Source organism: Penicillium angulare, assembly GCF_028827245.1.
Source record: "Penicillium angulare strain IBT 27051 chromosome Unknown utg000004l_segment0_segment0, whole genome shotgun sequence".
Classification (NCBI taxonomy): domain Eukaryota; kingdom Fungi; phylum Ascomycota; class Eurotiomycetes; order Eurotiales; family Aspergillaceae; genus Penicillium; species Penicillium angulare.
Window position 1 is genome coordinate 7,901,467 of NW_026623163.1, and position 22,008 is coordinate 7,923,474.

The 22,008-nt window shown below is 46.2% G+C and overlaps 6 protein-coding genes across 6 annotated transcripts; 3 read left to right on the top strand and 3 right to left on the bottom strand.

Moving 5' to 3' along the window:
• Positions 1–6,807: 6,807 nt before the first annotated feature.
• N7478_006857 (putative HLH DNA binding domain protein) lies at positions 6,808–8,057 on the top strand (the record flags this gene model as incomplete). The annotated part of the gene is made up of 2 exons (XM_056923071.1): positions 6,808–6,866; positions 6,926–8,057. 2 exons carry the CDS (start codon positions 6,808–6,810, stop codon positions 8,055–8,057), a joined length of 1,191 nt encoding a protein of 396 aa, XP_056781108.1.
• A 1,987-nt stretch (positions 8,058–10,044) lies between these two features.
• N7478_006858 (cytochrome P450) lies at positions 10,045–11,774 on the top strand (the record flags this gene model as incomplete). Its single annotated transcript, XM_056923072.1, has 3 exons — positions 10,045–10,252; positions 10,311–10,632; positions 10,961–11,774. The coding sequence occupies 3 exons, from the start codon at positions 10,045–10,047 to the stop codon at positions 11,772–11,774; spliced, it is 1,344 nt and encodes a 447-aa protein (XP_056781109.1).
• A 1,210-nt stretch (positions 11,775–12,984) lies between these two features.
• Positions 12,985–14,461, top strand: N7478_006859 (ANP1/MMN9/VAN1 family protein; the record flags this gene model as incomplete). Its single annotated transcript, XM_056923073.1, has 5 exons — positions 12,985–13,157; positions 13,226–13,857; positions 13,921–13,968; positions 14,025–14,240; positions 14,295–14,461. The coding sequence occupies 5 exons, from the start codon at positions 12,985–12,987 to the stop codon at positions 14,459–14,461; spliced, it is 1,236 nt and encodes a 411-aa protein (XP_056781110.1).
• A 797-nt stretch (positions 14,462–15,258) lies between these two features.
• On the bottom strand, positions 15,259–17,271 carry N7478_006860 (5'-methylthioadenosine/S-adenosylhomocysteine nucleosidase; the record flags this gene model as incomplete). The annotated part of the gene is made up of 1 exon (XM_056923074.1): positions 15,259–17,271. The coding sequence occupies one exon, from the start codon at positions 17,269–17,271 to the stop codon at positions 15,259–15,261; it is 2,013 nt and encodes a 670-aa protein (XP_056781111.1).
• A 1,627-nt stretch (positions 17,272–18,898) lies between these two features.
• N7478_006861 (uncharacterized protein) lies at positions 18,899–19,624 on the bottom strand (the record flags this gene model as incomplete). The annotated part of the gene is made up of 1 exon (XM_056923075.1): positions 18,899–19,624. The coding sequence occupies one exon, from the start codon at positions 19,622–19,624 to the stop codon at positions 18,899–18,901; it is 726 nt and encodes a 241-aa protein (XP_056781112.1).
• Positions 19,625–20,302: 678 nt separating this feature from the next.
• On the bottom strand, positions 20,303–20,899 carry N7478_006862 (uncharacterized protein; the record flags this gene model as incomplete). The annotated part of the gene is made up of 4 exons (XM_056923076.1): positions 20,303–20,332; positions 20,398–20,561; positions 20,697–20,752; positions 20,814–20,899. The coding sequence occupies 4 exons, from the start codon at positions 20,897–20,899 to the stop codon at positions 20,303–20,305; spliced, it is 336 nt and encodes a 111-aa protein (XP_056781113.1).
• Between the last annotated feature and the right edge of the window lie 1,109 nt (positions 20,900–22,008).

Sequence of the window (22,008 nt, forward strand, 5' to 3'; positions counted from 1 at the left end):
TCCAACTTGGAAAATCTCGTGATTATGAACCTATCAACTGCGAGGGAACTGTAATCCGGTCAACTTCTAAGAATTTGAAGTTTAGTGAAATCATCGATCTGATGGAAATGTATTCCGAGCCGAAAACAAGGAACCAAGCCAGACTAGACAACCAACACTCGAAGCATTGAGCAGTCAAAAACCGAGATATGCACCTTGTTTCAAAATGAGAAAAAGCCCCGAGCCTAGAAGCAAAATTTGACGCAAGATTCTAAGCGAAAGAAGTAAAAAAAAGGTGAAGAACCACACCTCACCGGGGAACCACTCCAATGGATCCCGATCACGATCGCAGATCCAGATCCCATACTACCTTCCCAACCTACGCACAGCTAATCCAAGAAAATCAATTTCAAGCTAAAAGTGATCTCTTGTGCATCATCATGCATCATGCATCCGCGGGAAACCCCCAAAAATGAAAGTAGAGTGAAAAAGTTGGAGTCAGAACTCGACCACCCGAAAATACGTTAACTAAGTAACTCGCTACGAAGACGAAAAGACGAAACGGGCCCTCAACAAACTCAGGAATTTTCTCCCATCCATACAAAGGCATACGATTGCGATCATAGGATCATTGGGGACCGTTAAAGCATTAGGAGCTCCATCAAGTTGCGACGCTAAAGAGATGGGGAAGAGGGGATCGAGGAGGGGCTACCCTAAGCCCGTAATCACGATCATCATCATCGATGGCCATTTAAAAAACGGGAAAAAGAAAGAAAAGAGGAGTGAAGAAAAAGAAAGAAGAGAAAACGAGACGTATATTCTCCGCTTTCTGGACCCCTCCTCACCAGTGTCTCGTTTACGTCCATGTGCGTCTCAAGTTTCGGTGTCATGCAGCAAAACGAACCATAAAGTGGATGTGTCGAATCCACTGCGCTGGGACCTAGGATCATTGTTCCCGTCATCCGATTCGAGGCTCAGATGGGGGTCGTTGATCGAGCTAGGGCGGGTGGTTTGGGCGGGATACCGAGGAACAACGGGAAATGCTCGAACTTTTTTAAAGACAATAGATTGACCTGACGAGATATTTACACACGGAAATGAGGATTAAGCTATTTAATTCGTTGATCTACAACAAAAGACAATTTAATCCAAGATCCAGTAGTGAAATTTCATGGGAATCGACCGTTTTGATTGGGTTCGGTTAGGTGATGCCCCGTAGTGATCTACACTAAGGGTGAGTTTTGGTGGCTGGGGAGAAAGAGAAAAATGGAAGAAAACTTATGACTTAACATTCCGATTGTGAATCTTGATACAAGTTCATGACCAAAGTAGAGGGTGTTTGATCGGGATGTCATCTTATCTTGCATGCTTAGTAGAAACTCAGGGTAAAATCAAGGAACAAAAACACACTTGCTCGACCTGTGGAGCAGCGGGATTCATTTCGCCCGCTAACATGCGTAGTGTGCATGAGAGCGCAGAAAGCATGAATCCCACTTCACCAAAATAAGTACTGATTCTACTCATTTTGCCATCATCCATACCCACGTACGTGGCTTAAGACCGTGGCTGCACAACGAAAAGGGTTCATTTTCATGTAGGTACCAGAGAGGAGGAGTGACAGGTCGGGTGTTTTTTTTATTGTTCCCCGGCGGATTTGGGTTTTTCTAGGCGCGATCTGTCCACATGAATGGAACCCTTCCCGTGTGGTTGACGAGGTCATCATGTATTTTCCAGAGGAGATTAGAGTATCTGATTGCTTGGATGATTGAGCCGAATTTAGGGCCATTGACGTTACCTTTCTGGTGGGATTTATGGGGCCTTTTAGAGAAGGGATTTACCTCCAGCCTTCTTGTTTTTGGCCCGCGGAGAGGAAATAGACTTTCTGGATTTAACTTAGTTCTGCGAAGCCGAATAGGGCCGAATCGATACTCAGTTAGGGGAGAATAAATAGAAACTCAACACTTCTTCAGTGTTTGTTCATATTAAGGGAAAGTGAATCGGGATCTGATCGGGTGGTGGACGAACAGCGGGGTTTGGGGATCTAGATGGGCCATACGGTGGGTAAGAGTAAGACCACGACATCTATGGGTCAAGGATTTGGGGCAAAGTTTTTCTCGCAGTAGTCTGTGAGCTGGCATATAAAGTACGAGGTACGAGAGAAGCCACATGTGGGTTGACGAAAAGGACGATGAAGGCTCCTCTCTCGTGGAGGAAGTATGCATGTTATGAGGAATTGGTGGCAATGAGCTCCCACGCCTTTCGTGCATTATTCGTGCCTCTTACGATCTGTAAGTACAGCCTACAAAGGGGGTCTATTTGCATATCGTGGAAAGGGTACCTGAATGAAGACGCAAGTCGACCCATAGGAGATACGTCCGCCTTGCATTGGAGGCAACTTGATATCCTGGAAATCGGGAATCTCGAGTCCCTGAGCGTATATGAATCGATCGCGACGTGCAGTAGATAGAAAATCAAAAACCTTCATTCACTACCAAGTAAAGTAGGATTGAAGCACCATGCACGGTCTAGGAGAGAGTCTCTCAGGGAAGGGCAAAATGAGAGATGTATCAGATGCGGCAAATTTGAGTTCCAAGGTTCCAAGCAGAGAGCCTAGAGTAGAGACTGATTATGCGTCGCGGCGCGCTACTAGATCTGTATGGTACCTGTGGTCCTTGCAGTTCCCCGAGGCTAATAGTGGCCACTCGGGGAATAAATTGTGTTTTTTTGTCGACTCAGAAAAGTCATTTGCATGCCCCGGATGGGCTCCCTATAGTCTGTGCAACGGTAGTGATATTTCTTTTCTCGGAAGCTCATTTCCAGTACTTTGGTTCAAGAAACCTAGAATATGTCATAAAGTTGAATCATGATGATCCACTCTGGCTGTGATGCTCAAAATATGATCTCTTTACCCTTGCTGCGATTGCTCCAATCGATAATATGTACGGACTACAATTATTTGTGCACATCATCAATCTTAAACGATGTTGATAGTGGCTTGTTAGAATTTGTATTATCCTTCGGAGATGCAATAGTTTTGAGTCTAAGAATGACGAATGATTTCATCTTTCCATGATGGTTCAATAATTAAACTGAGCAAGGAAAAAAGTACCGCTCTCTTTTTATGGCTCATGCAGTTTGGTCCATTATTGGATTAGGACGAGAGTGGAATACGTGGTTGCCACTTCGCTGGGATGAGGAGGCGGATCTGGCTTCCCCTCTCTACGAGACTCTATGAACTCCGCAGCGGGATAATCAACACGTATGTACGGATTGCCGAGTACGTGGTATCCTGGGGTGCAATAGATCCAATAAGTGGGCAAAGAGCAAATCCCGGAGAGGGGAAACGAATGCACAAGTACATCGATCTCAGACTGAAGAAACCGATCGAAATACACGTAATAGTTATCGCCTCCACACCAGAGACTATGCAGCTGGAAAAATTGTCCTGGTGGATTATGGTACAGTAGCTTGCTGTAGCAATCCGTTTACAGTGGCGGATCCGAGGTGAAAAAGGGAATTGATCTTGCAGCAGCGTGGTGAGATGCATGAACCGGTACTTTTGAACGCTCCTTGGCGATCTAGCCCCAGTCCTGAGTGGAGATCAAATGTAGGAGCAGGGTTTGCCCAGAGGAAAGGGAAGCTTTCAGATTGAAAACAATGAATTGCATTGTCCTGCATCTTGAAGTTACTCATTCGAGTATTTGCCTCTCGTTATATTAGGTACAATGCCCCGCCATGTCATCTTCCGACGGTTGAAACTTGACAGGTCACGGGCGGGTCTCAGCCGAGTCACTACTGGATACTATTGGGAATAACTTGGCGTGAGGAGGGTAGCTGAGAGAGGTTATTGAGCTATGATTCGTAGAGAGAAGTGTGGAGGCGAAAACGTAGAACAGGGCTAGTCCTTGCACCTGGAGCCGCAGCGGATGAACCCGTTCAATGCTGTGTAATGTAGATATTCTTGGAAACTGACGCCTTCAGCCACACAAATCGCATCGACCAGGATGCTGATTTTACGGACAAACGACTCATCTATCTGTTCCTGAGATCAGAAACAGGGGAGGCACGAACGAGATCCCAGATCCGGAAACCAGGTTCCAAGTCTTGACCTCTGATCTTTGAACTCAAAACTGACCAACCGATAGGCAGTCTATGCCTGTGTCGGCTTATCCGGAGTACACTTTGTGAACAAAGTACGTCTGCAAGTCACTCAAAATGGCAAGTAGGGAGAGGCAAAGTTCCGACGATCCGTGGATTGAATGAGCTGGAGGAAGTTTCGGAGCAGCAGAGTTTGTCTGATCTCAAATGGTTCGTGCCTGGAAGTCATTCTCATCCAGTCAACATGCAGCCGCTGCTGCGTGCCGTCTGCACAGTCGTGCTAGGCGCAGCCGCGGGACCCTCATCCAGGTTCCGGTGGTATGTAAGTATTGAGTATTGGTTCCAAAGGATGGGTCAAGGTCTAATGTTGTTGAATTTGAGGGGAAAGGGGATGGAGATGGAAGGGACGAAGCATTTACCCAATCTAAATTTCTGGGGTTTGAAACAACCACTGTTTCCTATATGTGCGTTGATCCCCTATTCTTCCATGGAATATTCCACCCTGTAATTAAGAGATCTTTAATTACCCAATCCTTTTTCCAGCAGATCAAATTTGCCAGTGCTCGAGAACGTGGGGACTTAGGGCGTCCCCTAAATGGAGCCTGGGCTGAGGCGGGACCGGAAATATGACAGCTCTAATAAACTAACAGGCCCCGGCCATTGAGTAGACCCACATTAGTGATTTAGCGAACCCAGCAGCACGGGATAAAATCGAAAAGGTCATATATTTCCGTAAATGTTAATGATTCTCAAGAGATCATAAAGGAACGTGCAACTATTAGGGTTGACCCCATCAGGGCATTGTTTTGCGCTCTGACTCGTTGTAGAACTAACGACGCCAACGTCTGTGTGTTCATTTCTCGAATTCCAAATCAAATCCGTGCCTCCTATTCGACGACTGACAGGCAATGCTTCCTGGTCGCTGGGACTTGGTTGACCCAAATCAGTGGTTTTCCTCGAGCGATCTCTTCATTTTGGGGTTGATCTTGGGACCCTACACTTGTGATTCGTTTGCCCTAGCAATTCGACCCCTAATTTACCTACAATAATACTCATGCTCTGTGATGATCTAGATCCTGACGCAGTTTGACTCCCTGATCTATTTAATCTCGGCTACGTAGTATATCAAGACCGTAACACTAAGCAGTAGCCCGTATAGGCGAGAATGATAGTTTATGATTTACCCTTAATTCCATTGTAGGCCTCCTCGCATGTCACACCATTGGACTTTCTATTATCCTTGCTTGATTCGATTTAGTTGAAATTGACTTTACCTAATAGGACTTTCTAGATTTGATCTCCCCAGGGGTTCGATCTGGGGAATGGAATTGCCCCTTGATGTGCCTGGCACGCCCACGGTAGGTTCTCCTGAATATCGATGCAGGAAACCTCGAGGAATTTCACATCCAGCATGTTACAATGGTTGTTTCATGATTCATCCAAAGTGAAGTGGGGGTTTATGTACAAAATCAGATCTAGAATATGCAAGTAAAAGATCCCCGGACTCGATTGGGAAATCTCTTCTTTTTCTGCATTTTCTGCATTTTCTGTATTTTCTTAATATTTTTTATTCTATTAATTTTTTGGAGAGGAGAATTAACTTCACACTTATGTGACCATGCATTGACCATGCATTGGTTTATTTTTCGCCGCATTTAGAAGCAAAAGCTACTAGAGATCTTCCCCTGGCTGCTCTGTAAACAATCACATCCCACATGGACAAGCCGGAGGATTATTTTTTGAAACCAAGAGAGTTAAACCGTTTCCAGGCTAACTATGCACGGGGAAACCTCCAGATAGTGTCATTAATGCCATTAATTGATTACTATTGATGTAAGGGCAACGCCGCACTGCCACTAAAAGCCTTCCCCGTGTCGATCGCGATACCACCAGGCCGGTGACAAATCAAGGGCCATGGATCCTCGCCATGAACCTTTCTCTCGGGGCACGATCGTGTTCCACTGATTCGCCAATCTCATAAATTATTACATGAGCTTTGTCCGTGCATGATGTGACAGATAATCGACGTCTTCGTTCTCTCCTCGATCATTTTGTGACGCTTCTCTCCAAGCGGGTCTGCGGGTGGCCCAGAGCCCACCCGGGAGGCGAGCCTGGCTTCCCCGTCTGACCGTGGGTCTACAGCCGACGCCATGTACTATGCACAGTATCTGTCTGTATGACATCCCAAAGTTCCGCGCTTGGGGTCTTTTGAGGATCGGCCCTGATCGTTGACGGTTCCCCCTCCTTGGGTCTGGAGGTACGAGGCCCGGGCTTCAGGGTTTCGATGTGAGATAGATTCGATCTAGAGCCAAAAGTACTACAATGCCCCCTCTCTCACAATTGTCTTCTACATATAAACCACGCTTCGAACCCCGTATCCCTGGGATTAAATTGTCTCACTCATTGTCTTCGCCTCGTGTGGATCTCGATCCTTTCGCCTTCTTTGTCTATACCTGCCATCTTTTTGTATATCCACACGTTTATTGTGCATATACAACGTTGCCATTGTGTTTTGCAGCCTATCCACCTTCGACCTCATTATCTTCCAACCCCGTGTGAATATCTCGTGTTGCTTTGAAGTACAAACCCAGTGTCCTTGTTCTTCTTGTGTTCTTCAGTATATAAATTATTACGCCATTGACTCGACGACGACACCGACCTTCGCTTCAAGTTCTGCACATATACCAATTATTCACGCCTTATCTATTCAAGTTTACGATATATACCACGATGTATGGACAAATGGGCTCTATGATGACTGACGATATCCCGCGACGCTGTTCGCTTCCGTGAGTGCCTCAAGCTATAGCCTTTATGGAATATCTCTCATACTAATCGACATATTCAGCTCTCTGAAGTCTGCCACCTCCGGCATGACTGACTCTGCTCTGGGCGATGAGCGGCGCCTTCCCCCTCTTCCTCGTGTGGAGCCAGCACCCCGAGGTCCTTTCAATCCCTTCCATGTCAAGGAGGCATACCCTCCCAGCACCCCAGGTGCCCAGGACACCTTCCAGTTCAAATCTCCATGGTCCGGTAGTGATCACCACATCACGGCTCCTCCTTCGCCGGCCAATTCCGCTGAGAGCTCTTGGCAAGAGTCCTTCGCCGCTCAAAAGGCTACAACTGCTGAGTGGCCCAACGATCTCTCCCAGAACGAGATCATGACCTTGATTGCCCCAACAAACAACAACCGCAAGCAGCCTCTGCAGCAACTCTGCGGGCGTAAGCGCAAGGGTAGCGCCGACTCGACTGATCCTGATGACCAGCGTGAGAAGCACCGTATTGCTGAGGGAAACCGTCGCAAGAACCTCAGCCAGTTGCACCGCGAGCTAGACAGCCGCATTCATGACTTCTTCCTCGAGCGCGCTGGCTGGAACCCATCCAAGAGCTTGCCTCAGTCTAAGGAACACATCGTCCAGGGAGCAGTCTACCTCATCGACTTCATGCTGGCTATCATCGTTCACTTGATCCGACAGGAGCAGATGACTCCCCAGCTGTCTGAGAAGCTGCAGCCTCAGGTTCGGTGCATGCAACTGCAGCAACTGGTCACATCACTCCAGCAGCAGAATCAAGCCACCCAACAACAACTTCGTGCCGCCAAAGCAGAGAATGATATGTTGGCTGACCGCAACCGTGCCCTCGAATTCCAGCTCAAGTCCTACGAGCAAATGTTCCGTTCTCCCAAGCCCGAGACCTCTAGCCCGCGCACTCTAATTGATGTTCGCGAACACAAGCGCCAAAAGAAGGGGCTTCCAGGCCTCCGCGTCTTCTGTGACGAGATTGGTGCCACCAACACTGCCCCCGAAACACCCTTATACCGCGACGGCTTGCATAGCTCCACATCTCAAAGTTTTGGCTCCTCCTATCTCACAGCCTCTCCACCTGTCACAGGGCCTTCCTCTCCGGCCTTCACACTGTCACAATCTTCCTCTTTCCACTTTCCGGCTTCTCGCCGGCAATCCTTGATTCCGTCGCCATAAAGAATTGAGCTGACGATGATGATACATGCCTACATTGAACCTGATGTGTTGATGATTTGCCCCTTTCTTTCCCCGCGCCAAATTTCCTCCCCCTTGCAGACAGCGGTCGTACCTCCCCCTTCGCCACTTTTGTGGCTTGGTGATAATTTTGCGTTTTGAATTCCCCGCCGTCCTTCTCGCTGCATTGTGCCCCCTTTAGCGTGTCTGCATTGTAACACTAGTTGAATTTGTCTCTCTGGGAGACGCGAGGCTTTACCTTTTCTTTGCTCGGTGTTTTTATCCCTTCTTCCCTTCGTTTGTTCTTTTGTTTATTTTTTCTTCAACATATAAAAAATGGGCGGATATATTTTGTTTCTTCCAACTTGAAGGTTTCTTTCTTTTGTTCATGTTCAATGGCGCTGTGACGATATGGATATATATGACTGGGTTGGGTGTTTTGATTTTGTTCTTTTCCTTTGTCTATAGTTTTGACTGTCAATGACTACATAAATATTTCAGCAAAAATCTCTGCAACCCCTGAAAATTATCCTAAGATGCCAATCAAGTAGTTGCGCCCATGCCCGTAGAAATCGGCGATATGACGCCAAATGAGTTCGCTTGCAGACAAGCCTGTTTCTGATCAACAGGCGATACATAGCGGCTAAAACCAGATATCTAGTGCTCCACGATAAAGATCAAAAATTCCAGTGTACAAACTAAAGTATCAAATACAGAAGATAAAGGAGCAAAAAGTAAAAATCGCGTTTTAAAAAAGCCGCGCCGGGTTCGACGACGACCTTTCGGAGGGGAACACGTAGAGTAATTCAAAACCGAACGTAATTCCACTATGCAGGCCAGCGGACCTAACACAGCTTCGTCGGCACAATATTTTGTGATACAGCCATAATCAACTGAGCTATAATTCGAGTCATAAGACTAATAATGCCAGAGGTTACAGGACAAAAACTACAGAGCTCTTTGTTCAAGTTCTAACTATTAGTCGGTATTTTTTGTGTAGCTCGTGGACCTATTCCTTACTTCATCACAATTCCAACCTTGGAAGATTTTAGAGTTCCTAAGATTGAACTTAAAGCTATCCAGCAATGAGGAACGCCATCTACATCATGGATATCTGGGGTCACTGGCACCTGGCAGTATCCCTAAATGCGAGTTGGGTAGGTGTATGGGAGTACCCTACAAATCTGAATAAATATGATGATATTCAGCACCAAATGGTCAATATAGTGCGAAAATATTGTCAAAATCAACTATAATCATGTACGGGTGCAGATTGAAGGCAGTAGTCTTGCCCAGGTGCGAGAACCACAGATTCAAGTTTTAAAAGTACCGCCAAATATACAGGCGCAATGTATATCATATATTCAGAACAAGTAATCATATGTTGAACGATCTTTATAAACATTTATCACTGAGTAGAATCGCCCATTAATCGAGAGTTCCCTATTTTTTGCTTACTTAGTTTAGTTGATCCGAATGCGAGAACGGTGCGTGTCGATAAAGTGTTGAATCTCTTCAAAGTCAACACGATATATCGACAATAGAAGAGTAAAGATACATAGTTTGCTGCCATATTTGTTGATCAGAATTCGTATAAAAAGTAGTAGCCACCAGTACTAGTAGGTCCCGGTATAAGCGATGTTAAGGGGAGGTTCGCGCCCTGGATCTAGAGTACGGCTAGTATGTATTATGGACTCTACTGTACCTAGCAGCTATTGGAAGTAATTATTCTGTTGTGATTAGTCACACATATTCACAAGGCTCGCAGTTCCCTGCTGCATTCGACCATGTATTGCTCGTCCTTGGCCCCGACCGGCTCACCGGAATCATGATTAGGTTCAAGTTGATAGCAGGCTCCATGAAACTCTCTTCTTGGTTGGTATTTATATTTCCAACTACCTTTCCCCGCCCTTAGAGATATCCCAGCTAGAATCTAATTGTCTGCACTTCACCCATTGCCCGCGTTCAAAATATTTTGCGCCACGAATTTATGGCGGTTCTTCAGGTCCTCACGACCAGCGTTGCCGTGGCCCTCCTCTGGGTGGTAGTCGAATCAATCCGTCGTCTTTTTTTCCACCCTATATCTCACATTCCGGGTCCCCGCTTGGCCGCTCTGACCTGGTGGTACGAATTCTACTATGATGTCGTTCTTCCGGGCAAGTATATTTTCAAGATCCAAGAACTGCACCTTGAATATGGTATCTTTTCTGTCCTTAAGCTAGCGGGCGCCAGACTACGAAGCTAACAATCATTTAGGACCGATACTCCGTATCACCCCGGACGAAATTCACATCAACGACGTTGGCTTCTTGGACACAGTCTATACTGGATTGAGAGACAAATACGAGTATCCATTGCGGGCCTTGCGAGTTCCTGGAGGAGTAGGGGCCACAGCAGATGCCAAACTCCACAAGTTGCGCCGTGAAGCTCTAGTACCATTCTTCAGCAAACGGAATGTTCTATCTCTACAGCATCTGGTTACAGAAAAGGTCAACCAACTATCTGAGATCGTCGCAAGTCATGCCAAAGAAGAGTCGCAGATCAATCTATCGGATCTCTTTTTCGCATTTTCTAACGAGTAAGCGGCGCTCTATTCTATTACCAAAACCGGGCTAATCGAATCGAAACCAGTGTCGTAACCAATTTTTTGTTCGCTCACAAGACGAACGGCCTAGTAGACGAAAAACAGGCAGGCATATCTCGGAATAACAGCAAACAGCTCCTTTTGGGGGTCCATATCAATAAACATCTCCCCTGGATCCCGGACTTCCTTGAGGCACTTCCAACCTCTGTCAGTAGACCCTTGATGCCACCAGGTCTTATTGATATGTTCAACCTATTTGATATAAGTGTCCATATATCAATCCAAATTTAATATGCTTATCATTTCCTGACATAAAGCACAGAGTTCGCGGAGAAATTTCTGGAATCATGAAAGTGCAGTCATCTGGGACTGATGGAAAAAGCGACCGAAATCCGACAGAAAAAGAAGCTGTCTACGAGTCCGTCTTGCTAAATGAGTCCCTTCCACCCCAGGAAAGAACCTTGACCCGGTTGGAGCAAGAAGGTGCCCTCCTTGCCCTGGCTGGAACCGAATCACCATCCCTATCTCTCAGCATAATTTTCTATCACTTGCTTGCCAACCCGTCAATTCTGGATAGGCTCCGCACCCAGCTGGAAACAGTCCCAGTTGACGCCTCATGGACCCAACTGGAAAAGCTCCCTTACCTTATGGCAGTCATCGAAGAAGGAAACCGTCTTTCATTTGGTGTAACAGCACGTATTGGACGTCGTGCATACGAGGAGCTCATTTTTACTCCGTCATCTTATGCCAATACTCCTGGTACCGGAACACCTAATACTGAGAAATCCTATAAAATCCCGGCGCGTACGCCATTGAGCATCTCCACGCTTAGCGCACATACCGCAGAATCCGTCTTTCCGGATCCATTTACCTTCGACCCTGAACGCTGGCTAGGTGAGAGTGGTCGGGAGCGCAAACGATTCCAAATGGCGTTTACTAAAGGAAGCCGTAAATGCTTGGGGATCGAGCTTTCCAATGCCGAGCTCTGTTTGGTCATTGCGGCTTTGGTTCGCTCATTTGAAATGACCCTTTATGAGACCGATGCCAGAGATGTCTCTTTCGAACACGACTATCAAATCGCGATGCCGAAGATGGGATCTCAAGGTGTCAGGGCAACTGTCAAGTTCAGAGTTTAGAATAGCTTTTAGAGAGGGTTCTCGACAATTTGACTTAATCTGCATTAAAGGCAGATACACTGTGTGACTCTACTATCTAATCCAAAATATAAACTTAGATTGAGAGCCGCCTTTATCGACAAAATGGATCCAAAGTTGTCGAATAGATCATATACAAACTTGACTCAAATCTAACATAAATACCGATTTAGTAGATAAAATATCATTGAAACTTACCACGACAACCCCAGACCCCAGGTATGACCTATAATAGGGTTAGACCGTTAGGAGACCCAGTTATGGCTGAAAATGCGGAGCTCAACAGGTTTTTGCTCCGCATGTCTTAGATGACCCTTGTCTGTTTTCAAGACGAGTGGATCTTGTGACAGGCCTAGTCTATGAACCCTTTACAATTATTATCTTTGATCACCAACGCGGGAATTTTCATCATACAGTAGTGGTATCCCTGTTGTAAGACGCGCGACTAAGGGGCAACGCCACACCCGGGCGAGACCCCGGACGTCAGTGCCACGCAATGAGCAGGGATTTCAGCTTGAAGCATTAAGGGGTTGGAGCTTGCAGATTTGAAGACAATTCATAGTAACAAAGTATTATAGTATTTTCCTGAATTTTCTTACATGGATTTATGACTTGATAGAGGACATTATGGTCTCTTGCTGCTATAAATAAATGCAGGGTCCGCACTGTCACATAAAAATGGGTTTGCCGTTTTTAGGGAAAAAAATAAGTGAAAAAAAATTAAAAAATCATATAAAAACAATCACAGATCTTTAATGGGTGAAATAGGACGGTAGAGATCAATGAACCATTAGAAACTAAAATGCAACCTCAATCAGCTATATTACTGCTTCTATTTAGATTAAAAAAGCCATGTAGATCATATTTCATGAAGCGTGGAGAGAGGCTGAAGTGTCTCGACTGCTAATTTTACCCGCTCCCGCCTGGCAATTCCCCCGACGATCCCGTCCTCCTCATTTTCCTCCTCCCTATCTGTCCACTTCCTCGACAAAACACGCTATATCCAATCCTCCATCTCGCCGAATACTGTGGCCCTGTGCGCGTCCTCTGAGGCCTCACTCGTTTGGTCCGCAAGGGGTTTCCGACGGGCCTACCCAACGATCGAGACCCGGGATCGTCGCCGTTCCGGCTCCTGAAAGCCCAGAATCTCAAATACACACCCAACACCCATCTCCTATTCACCACCCACACGATGTTGATGCCAAAAGGCGGAGTTAATTGGAAGGCTACCCAGGCCCGGCTACCACCATGGAGGGCTGTCCTTGTCCTGTTAACCCGGACTCGGTTTTTGGTCTCCGTGGCCGTGACTGGCCTGGTTATTTTGTTGTGGCGTGGCGTCAGCAGATCTGCCTCTGAGATGCAAAAGTATGCAGCTTTCGCTTCCTTGCTCGGTATCCGTATCGATATTCCCGTACTGACCATGTATGAATTAGTTTCTACTGCTATGGCTCAAACAAGTCGCCGATGGAGATGTCCCTTAACGAGATGGTCGCGTGGAACGCCCACGCCCAGACCCCTGTCCTTTTCAACCACCACGAACCCTACGAAGTCAACAACACCTCTATCGCCGAAGTTGATTTGAACCCAATCTACTCATCCAGCCAGGCCGTTGCTAATCGTGAGCGCGTGCTTATCCTGACCCCTCTCCGTGACGCCGCCCCCTACCTTGCGAAATACTTCGACCTTCTATATAAGTTGACATATCCCCACGAACTGATCGATCTGGCTTTCTTGGTCGGAGACACCAAGGATGACACACTGGCTACTCTCGCATCCGAGCTCGACCGTATCCAGAACCACGCCGACGAAAAAGTTCGTTTCCGCAGCGCGACCGTTGTCCGCAAGGATTTTGGCGCCGATGTTGAAATGAGTGTGGAGGAGCGCCACGGATTTGCTGCTCAGGGTCCTCGCCGAAAGGCCATCGCTCGTGCACGTAACTACCTGTTGTACTCGGCGCTTAAACCAGATCACTCATGGGTTTACTGGCGTGACGTTGACATTTGGGACTGCCCCGAGCGTATTCTGGAGGACTTCATGGCCCATGACAAGGACATTCTTGTTCCAAGTATGTCTAGCTACCTATATACGCACTTACTACAACAATTTGGTGCTAACTAGTAATTTCTAGATATCTGGTTCCATCGCTACCAGGATGGCCATGACATCGAGGGTCGCTGTATGTCAATTTTTGCTCTTGCACCTGCTTTCATTCGCTTTACTAACCTTTCGCAGTCGACTATAACTCTTGGATCGAATCAGACAAGGCCATGCGTTTGAAGAAGAACCTGGACCCGGATACCGTTTTGGCTGAGGGATATAAGGAGTACGATACCGGCCGCACATACCTGGTCAGCATGGGTGACTGGCGGAAGAACAAGGACGAGGAAATTGAGCTCGATGGAATTGGTGGTGTCAACATCCTGGTTAAGGCTGATGTTCACCGATCCGGTATGTATACAATGAAAGGTGGATGATTGTGTTCGTTTCTAACAGTCTCATTAGGCATCAATTTCCCCTCATACGCTTTCGAGAACCAGGCCGAAACCGAAGGCTTTGCTAAGATGGCCAAGCGCGCCGGTTACAAGGTCGTCGGTCTGCCCAACTACGTCGTCTGGCACATCGACACAGACGAGAAGCCCGGCAACCTGGGAGGTCGCAAGGCCTACTAAACTATTATAACCGCCTTTGCATACCCAGGAAGCTAGCCCGGGGCTACAAAGTTGATCTTTGAACCCGGTCCGTCTCCGATTCACCCTCCATTTTTTCTCGACCGCAAGAAGGAGCCCACGGTATTCCGTGGTGTTCAGACACGGTGCCTTCGCATACCCATACTGTCTTTATCTTTCTTTCCTTTTCCTTTTCACATTGGAGGGTTGCTTCGTGACGGAAACCTAATGATTTCCCATAATCCACTTATCTTCGTGTCGCGTTCTAGGGAGTGTATGTGTATTTGTTACCTTGGCGCTACGGTGGAAAACGTTGTTTGGCAGGATTGCAGGTCTATAGAGTTCGCCAGTCCTTCAGACCCTCATACTGAATTTGTCGATGACACTCTCCCCCTTCACGGAGGGGAATGTCTATGGTGATAGACACCTTTTCCCTTCCCCCTTGTTCTCTTTGCGTTTTATTTGGCAACTCAGACAGGGACCGAGAGGACTGTTATTATCATGTCATGCTGTTTGTTTTCTTATAAAGCCTTTTTTTATTGTTGTGCAAATACAGGATTCGTCCAACTTGTTTCATTGTGCATCTCCTCCCCGAATTGACACAGAACATCCCAGAGGCTAGCCCTGGAATCAAGGTAGCGTTATGCTGCACTAGGGTAAACTTGAAGATACCATCGAGCCATACATGCACCGGGGCACCTAGGAACTGTACACGACATTACATCCCTTCGATCTTGTATATATTTTAAATTGCACGACCTCATATTCGAGACTGACGAACTGCTCCACACTTTCCATATCTATCTCATCATCTCCGGAGAATACATGTTTTTGTTCGAATAAAGCGCAGGCTGAACCTGAATCGCCCGATGACTCGGAGTCTCAAGGTTATCAATATTCGAAAGGAAAAGCTTCGTATACGCAGCTGCGACTGCAGCTGCATAATTATGCCATTTATCGGTTTTTTCCGAGTCCGCGTAATCAGAAATGCCGCGAATAACAAGACATTGTCCAGTCGTCATAACACCTGCACTCTCCATTTCGAAACACAATATGTCCAAATCCTTCGCAATATGATCTCGTACGAGCGCGTCCTTGATGACCTGATTTCCTGATGCAATGAGTCCGTAATGGACGCGTGGACCTCGCGGCGCCCAAGGCGCTTCAAAATAACTGCATTTCTCGCATGTGTATACACCCTCTGCGTGCAAGTGGCCACTTTGGATAGATTCGCGGGTCGCCACCTCTTTGGGCCGTTGATATTCTGGTCGTAGTTTCACTATCTCAGCGATATGCATCTCTAAGGAAGTATATCCTATCCTCGGATCTGATCTAATAGAGTTGATTGCGGTTCGCAGAGATCTGGCGGGGAGCTGGATCGTCCCTGTTCGATTGAGAGGTGAGCTTCTTGAAGTCACTTTTCCCATGTCATGTTGAAAGATAGCTGTGCTGACTACCACATCTCCTAGGCGAATGTCATGCTTTGATGAAGGTACACCTCCGCCGATTCCAACCACAAAAATAAATTTCACGGCAGGAAAACTTCTTTGCAAGTCTGATGCGACCTTGGACGCTGCGTTGGTTCCGTATTCGCCTGATGGAAGACACGCAGTGACTACATTGTGACCAGCCATTCGACCGAAGATGTAAGAATTACTATCATTCTCGTCTTTGGGTATGTCTTTTGGATGCAAGTCGTCGAATAGAGCGCGGACTGCCATCATCTCTTGAGGCAAGGCGCATATTATGGCTACCCTGTACTGATAAGACGCAATGACGGAAGAAGAGGCACCAACCATTGGTGCATTCAGTATTGGAATATCAATTATTGAAGTTCTGGTTTGACCGTGGTCGTCGCTATCATACTGGTCGTCGGATGTAGAGGGTACTCCTTGCTCTGGATCTCCAATGTCACCCCATAACCATCCATCATTTTGATTGTAGCCGAAAATAGCAGCCCCAGTAGCCGATAATGAGAATGAACTGCACATAGGGAGTTTTCGCTCTAGATGAGATGGTAATAGGGTATGTGCAAGCTCCGAGTGAACCTGTGGCGTTCTTTCACAAGGACATCTTTCCGTCAAAGACGAGCTCCCAGGATACCATGAAATAGAACCCACGAGCCTTGGAGGTGTTGATTTAGGATTCCCCAAGCGGTCCATCATGTTGATTAGATCCTCCATGCTGGCCGCCATATAATACTTTTTTGAAGGGAGAGTTCCCCAGTACTGGCATATCTCATTTTTCTCAGCGGGTTCGATGATTTCTCCAAACCCACGGCCAAAGAGGAAAACCGCTTGGAGCACCCTCGTGAAGTCAACCCATGTTTTGCCTACCGTTTTGAGCCTTTCCACCTGGGGGTAAATGCAATCATTCGCTGTCCCGGAATTTGTCGCAATGTCTTTGAAATCCCACCCTTCAAGATACTTGCGTGGGGTTGTCTTGATTTTCTCTCCGTTTTGTCCTGTGATCAATGCCTGATAGTCAACCATCTTCTCAAGAATGGCATACAGAATCTCGACACGATCACGTATTCGAAAAAAAATGTCTGTCTCGTTCTCTCTTTCGCAATCTTGGTATAGCTTGATGTTGAGATTCTTAGGATTTATTAGCACCTCGAGTGCGCTAGATCTGCTATGTGGTTTGTGAGACTCTTGAAATTGTTGTGGTTCGAACAGGAAGGCGAATGAAAAATCGTCTGTCTTGTTAGACTCCAAAGAAGCACGGAGAAGGTGTAATAATATACTGGGTACGTTGACCAGCCATCCTCGTTTTGTTTCGACATCCCAAAGAACGACATACTTCTTTAACATGGCACTCAGTCTGACTCGGAGAGTGCCACGGAGAATTTCGTCTGATCGGTCTCTTTTCCCCAGTACTGCATTGTCATCACTTGTGACCACAAAGCCTGCGGATACTGAAGCACCTTTGAAATGACTATTTACGCTGGGTGGTTGCAGCCATGACCGATCAATCGTGTAGCTTGCATCCGCAGTCCCTAGGCTACATTAAAGAATGAACATGTATGAGCCCATAGATCGAATGACTTACCAGCTAAATACCTGATCTTTGAACACCAGCCAAGTATATGACGACTTGTCTCTAGCTTAGAAGGCGTGATATTCCTTGCAACATTGTTAGGGGCGTCTAGATATGTGATCCTTTCTCCATTGTTACTCGTGATCATATGCCAGATGATTAAATTGTCATCGCAATGAGTTGGAAACAACATCACAGAGAACCCTTTAATGAAGAACTGGTTGTCAAAAGTCTCAACACGCTTTGTTCCGACCAAGTTTGCCATGGCATCAAGGCTGATCTCAAGTCCTGGGTAATGACTTGGTCTTCTGGGGATTGAAAAGCCATTGACTATTACCTGGCTCTCGAAAAGTTGATGCCAACACTGACCATCGGATTTCTCCACTCCAGGGTCATTGGAAACGGGGGTAAATCGAAAGTTGAGATCAAAGAAAGTCCGTGATATGCCCCGCTTAATGCTTTCAGATCTTCGAATTAAAACTGATTTGCACATGTCAACACGGTGACCGGGTGATTTAAATGAGCGGAGAGCTGATCCCATCCAAGCCAACTGTTCACCGAGCTCTGCAATCATATATGGAATTCCCGCTACACAGAATACAAATTCCGACCCACTATAACAAGCGCTCAGATTGGTTCCATCAACAAAAGAGCCTAACATCAGGATTAGTTAAGCTAGAAGAAGCAGAGCAATTGTTTCTTACAGGTTTGTCTCTCGAAGAGCTCTTTCAGAGTGCGTTGTACAAGATGCAGAACCTCAACTCCAAAGAATGGCCACGCCTGGCGTACATATTGAGATACCGTAGTGGCCTGAGCATCTGTTTCGGATCCAGTAATAACAAGCGCCTGTTCGAGTGGTCCTTTGAGGCCCCATGAATATTCCTGCTCTCGTAAAAAAGAAGACAGATCCCAATTTAAAGTAAAGTCTGCTTGAATTCTTTCTGCGGATTTTGTCCTGCTTATCTGTCGAGGTCGAGAGAAACGTGACAAAATTGCTTCTCTAATCCCTATGTGAGAACTTTGTACAGGGGCAAGATGAATTTCTTTCCAAATACTCTGAACAAGCCATTCATATGCAGGAAGTTTCGAAACCAATCTCTTATACGAGCCGAGTTCTGGAAAGTTGTTCTCCACGGCTTCATTGTCTTGACCGAGTTCGTCATCTGAATCTGAATCTAGCAAGTCGCTCGGACGATGGGGTTGAATATTCGGATCTTCAAAAATTTCGCTTTGCTGTAACCAGGTCCAGACTAGATCGTCAAGGTCGATGTCTGGATTTTGGTCCCTGGGTGCTCCGGAAAGCAACTTTTTCTCAACGATTTTCGTAATGTGACTGGAATAAGAGCAAACGATCAGTTATGTTCCTGGTACTCAGGTAAATTGACATTGTTTTTTGACTCACTAACGATGCTTTCGAATGAATACCATTAGTTCTCGATGTATCTGTTTTGTATCAGCAGCGCCCACCATGGTCGCGAATATCTTCAGAAGTTTTGGCAAAGCTGCACAGAGACTTCCGATAAGATCTTCGTCTATTTCCTCTGGTAAAGCTCTGCTCAGCAGTTCATCAGCGAATACGACAATATAAGCCTCGCGCCTTTGAGGATGTATGTCAGGACCCGCAGTATAAACAGACTCTGCATCACGATCAGATCGGTCATCAGTTTCATATTGTCGTTCTTTCAAGCGCGCTCTATTTGATGTCTCCGATGCATATTTTTCTTTTGCACCTGTATCATTTAAACGAGATAGGCCAGATATTCGAGTCTTGCTCTCGGCACTTCTGGTTGCTCTCGATGCGTATCCAGAGTCATCGTGGGAGGAGGTCATCCGAGAAGTTGCAGAAGGCAATGGTCTTTCCTCGGGAGCAGAAGTCCTCATATGAGGCTTTGAGTAATCGCGTGCTAGAATCGCATTGATTTCCTCATCTGATTCGTCGGGCAAGTCCCCGCCTCCCGTGGGGTCACATAAGATGCAATTGCCAGCCACGACGATAAATCTATCGTGAGGAGAAGAGCTGCACTCTTTACTTTTGGCTCCGTCATTATCCAAAGAAGTCTTTATAACATGCGCGCTTGGATTTGAGCAACGACTATAGATATAATAGTTTTTGAAATAGTTGCACATTGAGGCGGTGTTTTGGGAAGACACTCCACAGCCGCCTTTTTGTGGCGCTTGAGAAACTATGGAGTATAAGGTCGAAAGCAGTTGAAGAGCATCCTGTAAATAGTTAGGCGAGAAAAGAAATAGGGAACGTATATTTCGGTATCCACCTTTGTATTTTCAACAACATCACAGGTAAACCTTGGAATGTCGAGGAGTTTTGATCGCTAGGCGTAGCGCCGTGCCCAGGTGCGGGGCATACCTACGCGCCATGTTATGACTGGATAATTGTCTATGCATTCCTTCGAGATTTTATTGGGCGAAAAGGTCTCCGCGAATGCCACCGAAAGTTGGGTATGAGCTACCTAACATGGTATGTAGGTTGAAAGATTGCATCGTGTTCATACCCCAATATACGAACAGCCGCCTTCCAAGCCGCTCATGATCATGATAGCCCAAACGATCCAGAGCGTATGAAACAGGTATCCATGTGGAAATAGATAAGCTGGATATTTGAAGGTGCGAATTTGAAATTCTGAAACGGTACCTTTATATGACTGGAAACGAAAGTAGTCTAAAGTAGGGAAGATACAAGCTATGAATCTACATCAACGGACACATGGATGAATTTAATAAATTTCATAAGAAGTTTCATTACTGAGTCCGACTACACTGTAGTTTCCCCCTTGTCTTCTACGTCCTTCAAAGCGACTGACGAATAGCAGACTTGAACTATTTTCGGAGGTATTAGTACACAGAACGAAGAAGGGAGATCATGGACATATGTTTTGACATACTGGGATAATCTGGGCGTTCTCCAGATCCCAAACACCACTCTTAGAGTAGATGTCGTTCTCCAAAATAGTGCGAACCTCAGCCTCATTCTCAGCTAAAACAAGCATCGAGCTACCCTTGAAGGTGGGGACCTCGCCCTCAGCAGGGTGCGCCGCAAGCATTGCACCTAAAAATGGTCAGCACCAATCAAACATACTGATGCCTAACTCTAAATAGGGGAGAAATATCAAGATCGCGCGAGGGATCAAATATCCTCACCCTCCCCTCAATTGAATCGCAGGAAAAACAATACAAAACTTACCACCAAAGGCAAGACGGCCAGAAGCCGCAGCAGTTTTGGCGCCCACAAGATGCTCACTGAAGGTAACACAACCATATCAATTCCTGTTCATTTGGTGGGGCACAGGGGTCAACTTACGGGCGGACTTCGAGGCGCTTTGCCTGAGCACCGGGCTTGTCAGGCAGGATGCAAAGGAACTCTTTCTTAGCAGGTGCGGAAGACATGGTGCGTTTCTGGAAGTGGTGAAATTGACGATTGAACGGGAAAGTGACAGGTTTGCAAAGGGATGAGGATGAGCTCGGAGATATTCTGGGCGAGGTGAGGCGGAACAATTGCCGAGTGTGGGGGGAAGCGGGGGTTGATTGAAGGGCGATGGTGAGACGAGCGTACATATTGCTCCGATAGTGCTCCGGTGACAGATGTATGAAAGGATGGAATTAGGAACCTTGGAAGAGAAGTGTTACGCGTTTGACCAATGATAATTTCGCAGCTACGGTCTCGGGCGGAGAAGGTTAAATTAAGCTGCGATTGGCAGGCGCTTTAACTATGGAGATACAAATGTTGGCGTCGGCTTGATCGGCCTATTTCCGGGTATAGCCGTAGCCGAGCTACGGCCGTATTCCGGATATATGATTAAACTAGAGTTAATCTCTTTACCATCGCCCTACAGAATCACACCTCTATCGGCTTCAATTAAAATCTTGAAAGATGTAATAATACTAAGTATACATCTAGAGCTTAGGTATAATATCATCTAAGCCTTTCGAATTACCTTGGTAAAGTATTACGAGAGACAACTAGACCGATTTTTGGTAAAACTATTGGAAAGACGTGTACATATCAATTGATGTGTAATATGATATTAAACGCGTATTCAAAACTCACCGCTTTTACTACTAGTATGTAGCAAGGACTAGGATTATTTATCGGGGTGACTGTAGTAAGTAAGGGCTGGGTCGTGTTCAGAGCCCGAAGGGTCGTCCGAGTCTGAGGCTCGATTTTCATTCGAGTCGTGGAATAGCGATGGTCAAGGGGAGATGAAGTTGTGCTCGTCCATTCCCACCAATCTTCCTGAAAGTGACGGTAGCTATAGCTCAGTTTGGGCCTTACCGTAATTATACCCATGACTACAGCAAGGAATACCTTTATGCAAATTGCTAAGAAGATATGATAGGAAAGAGAAAGTAGAAGAATTAGAGGATTTGAATGTAATGAACTCACTATGTACCTATTTATACAACTAAAGAGCTTCAAATGTTTCTCCTTCGCCGATTTTAAAGCCTAGTGGCATTCATGTAACTCCCTCTTGAAAAAAATCCTTAAATTCCCTGAA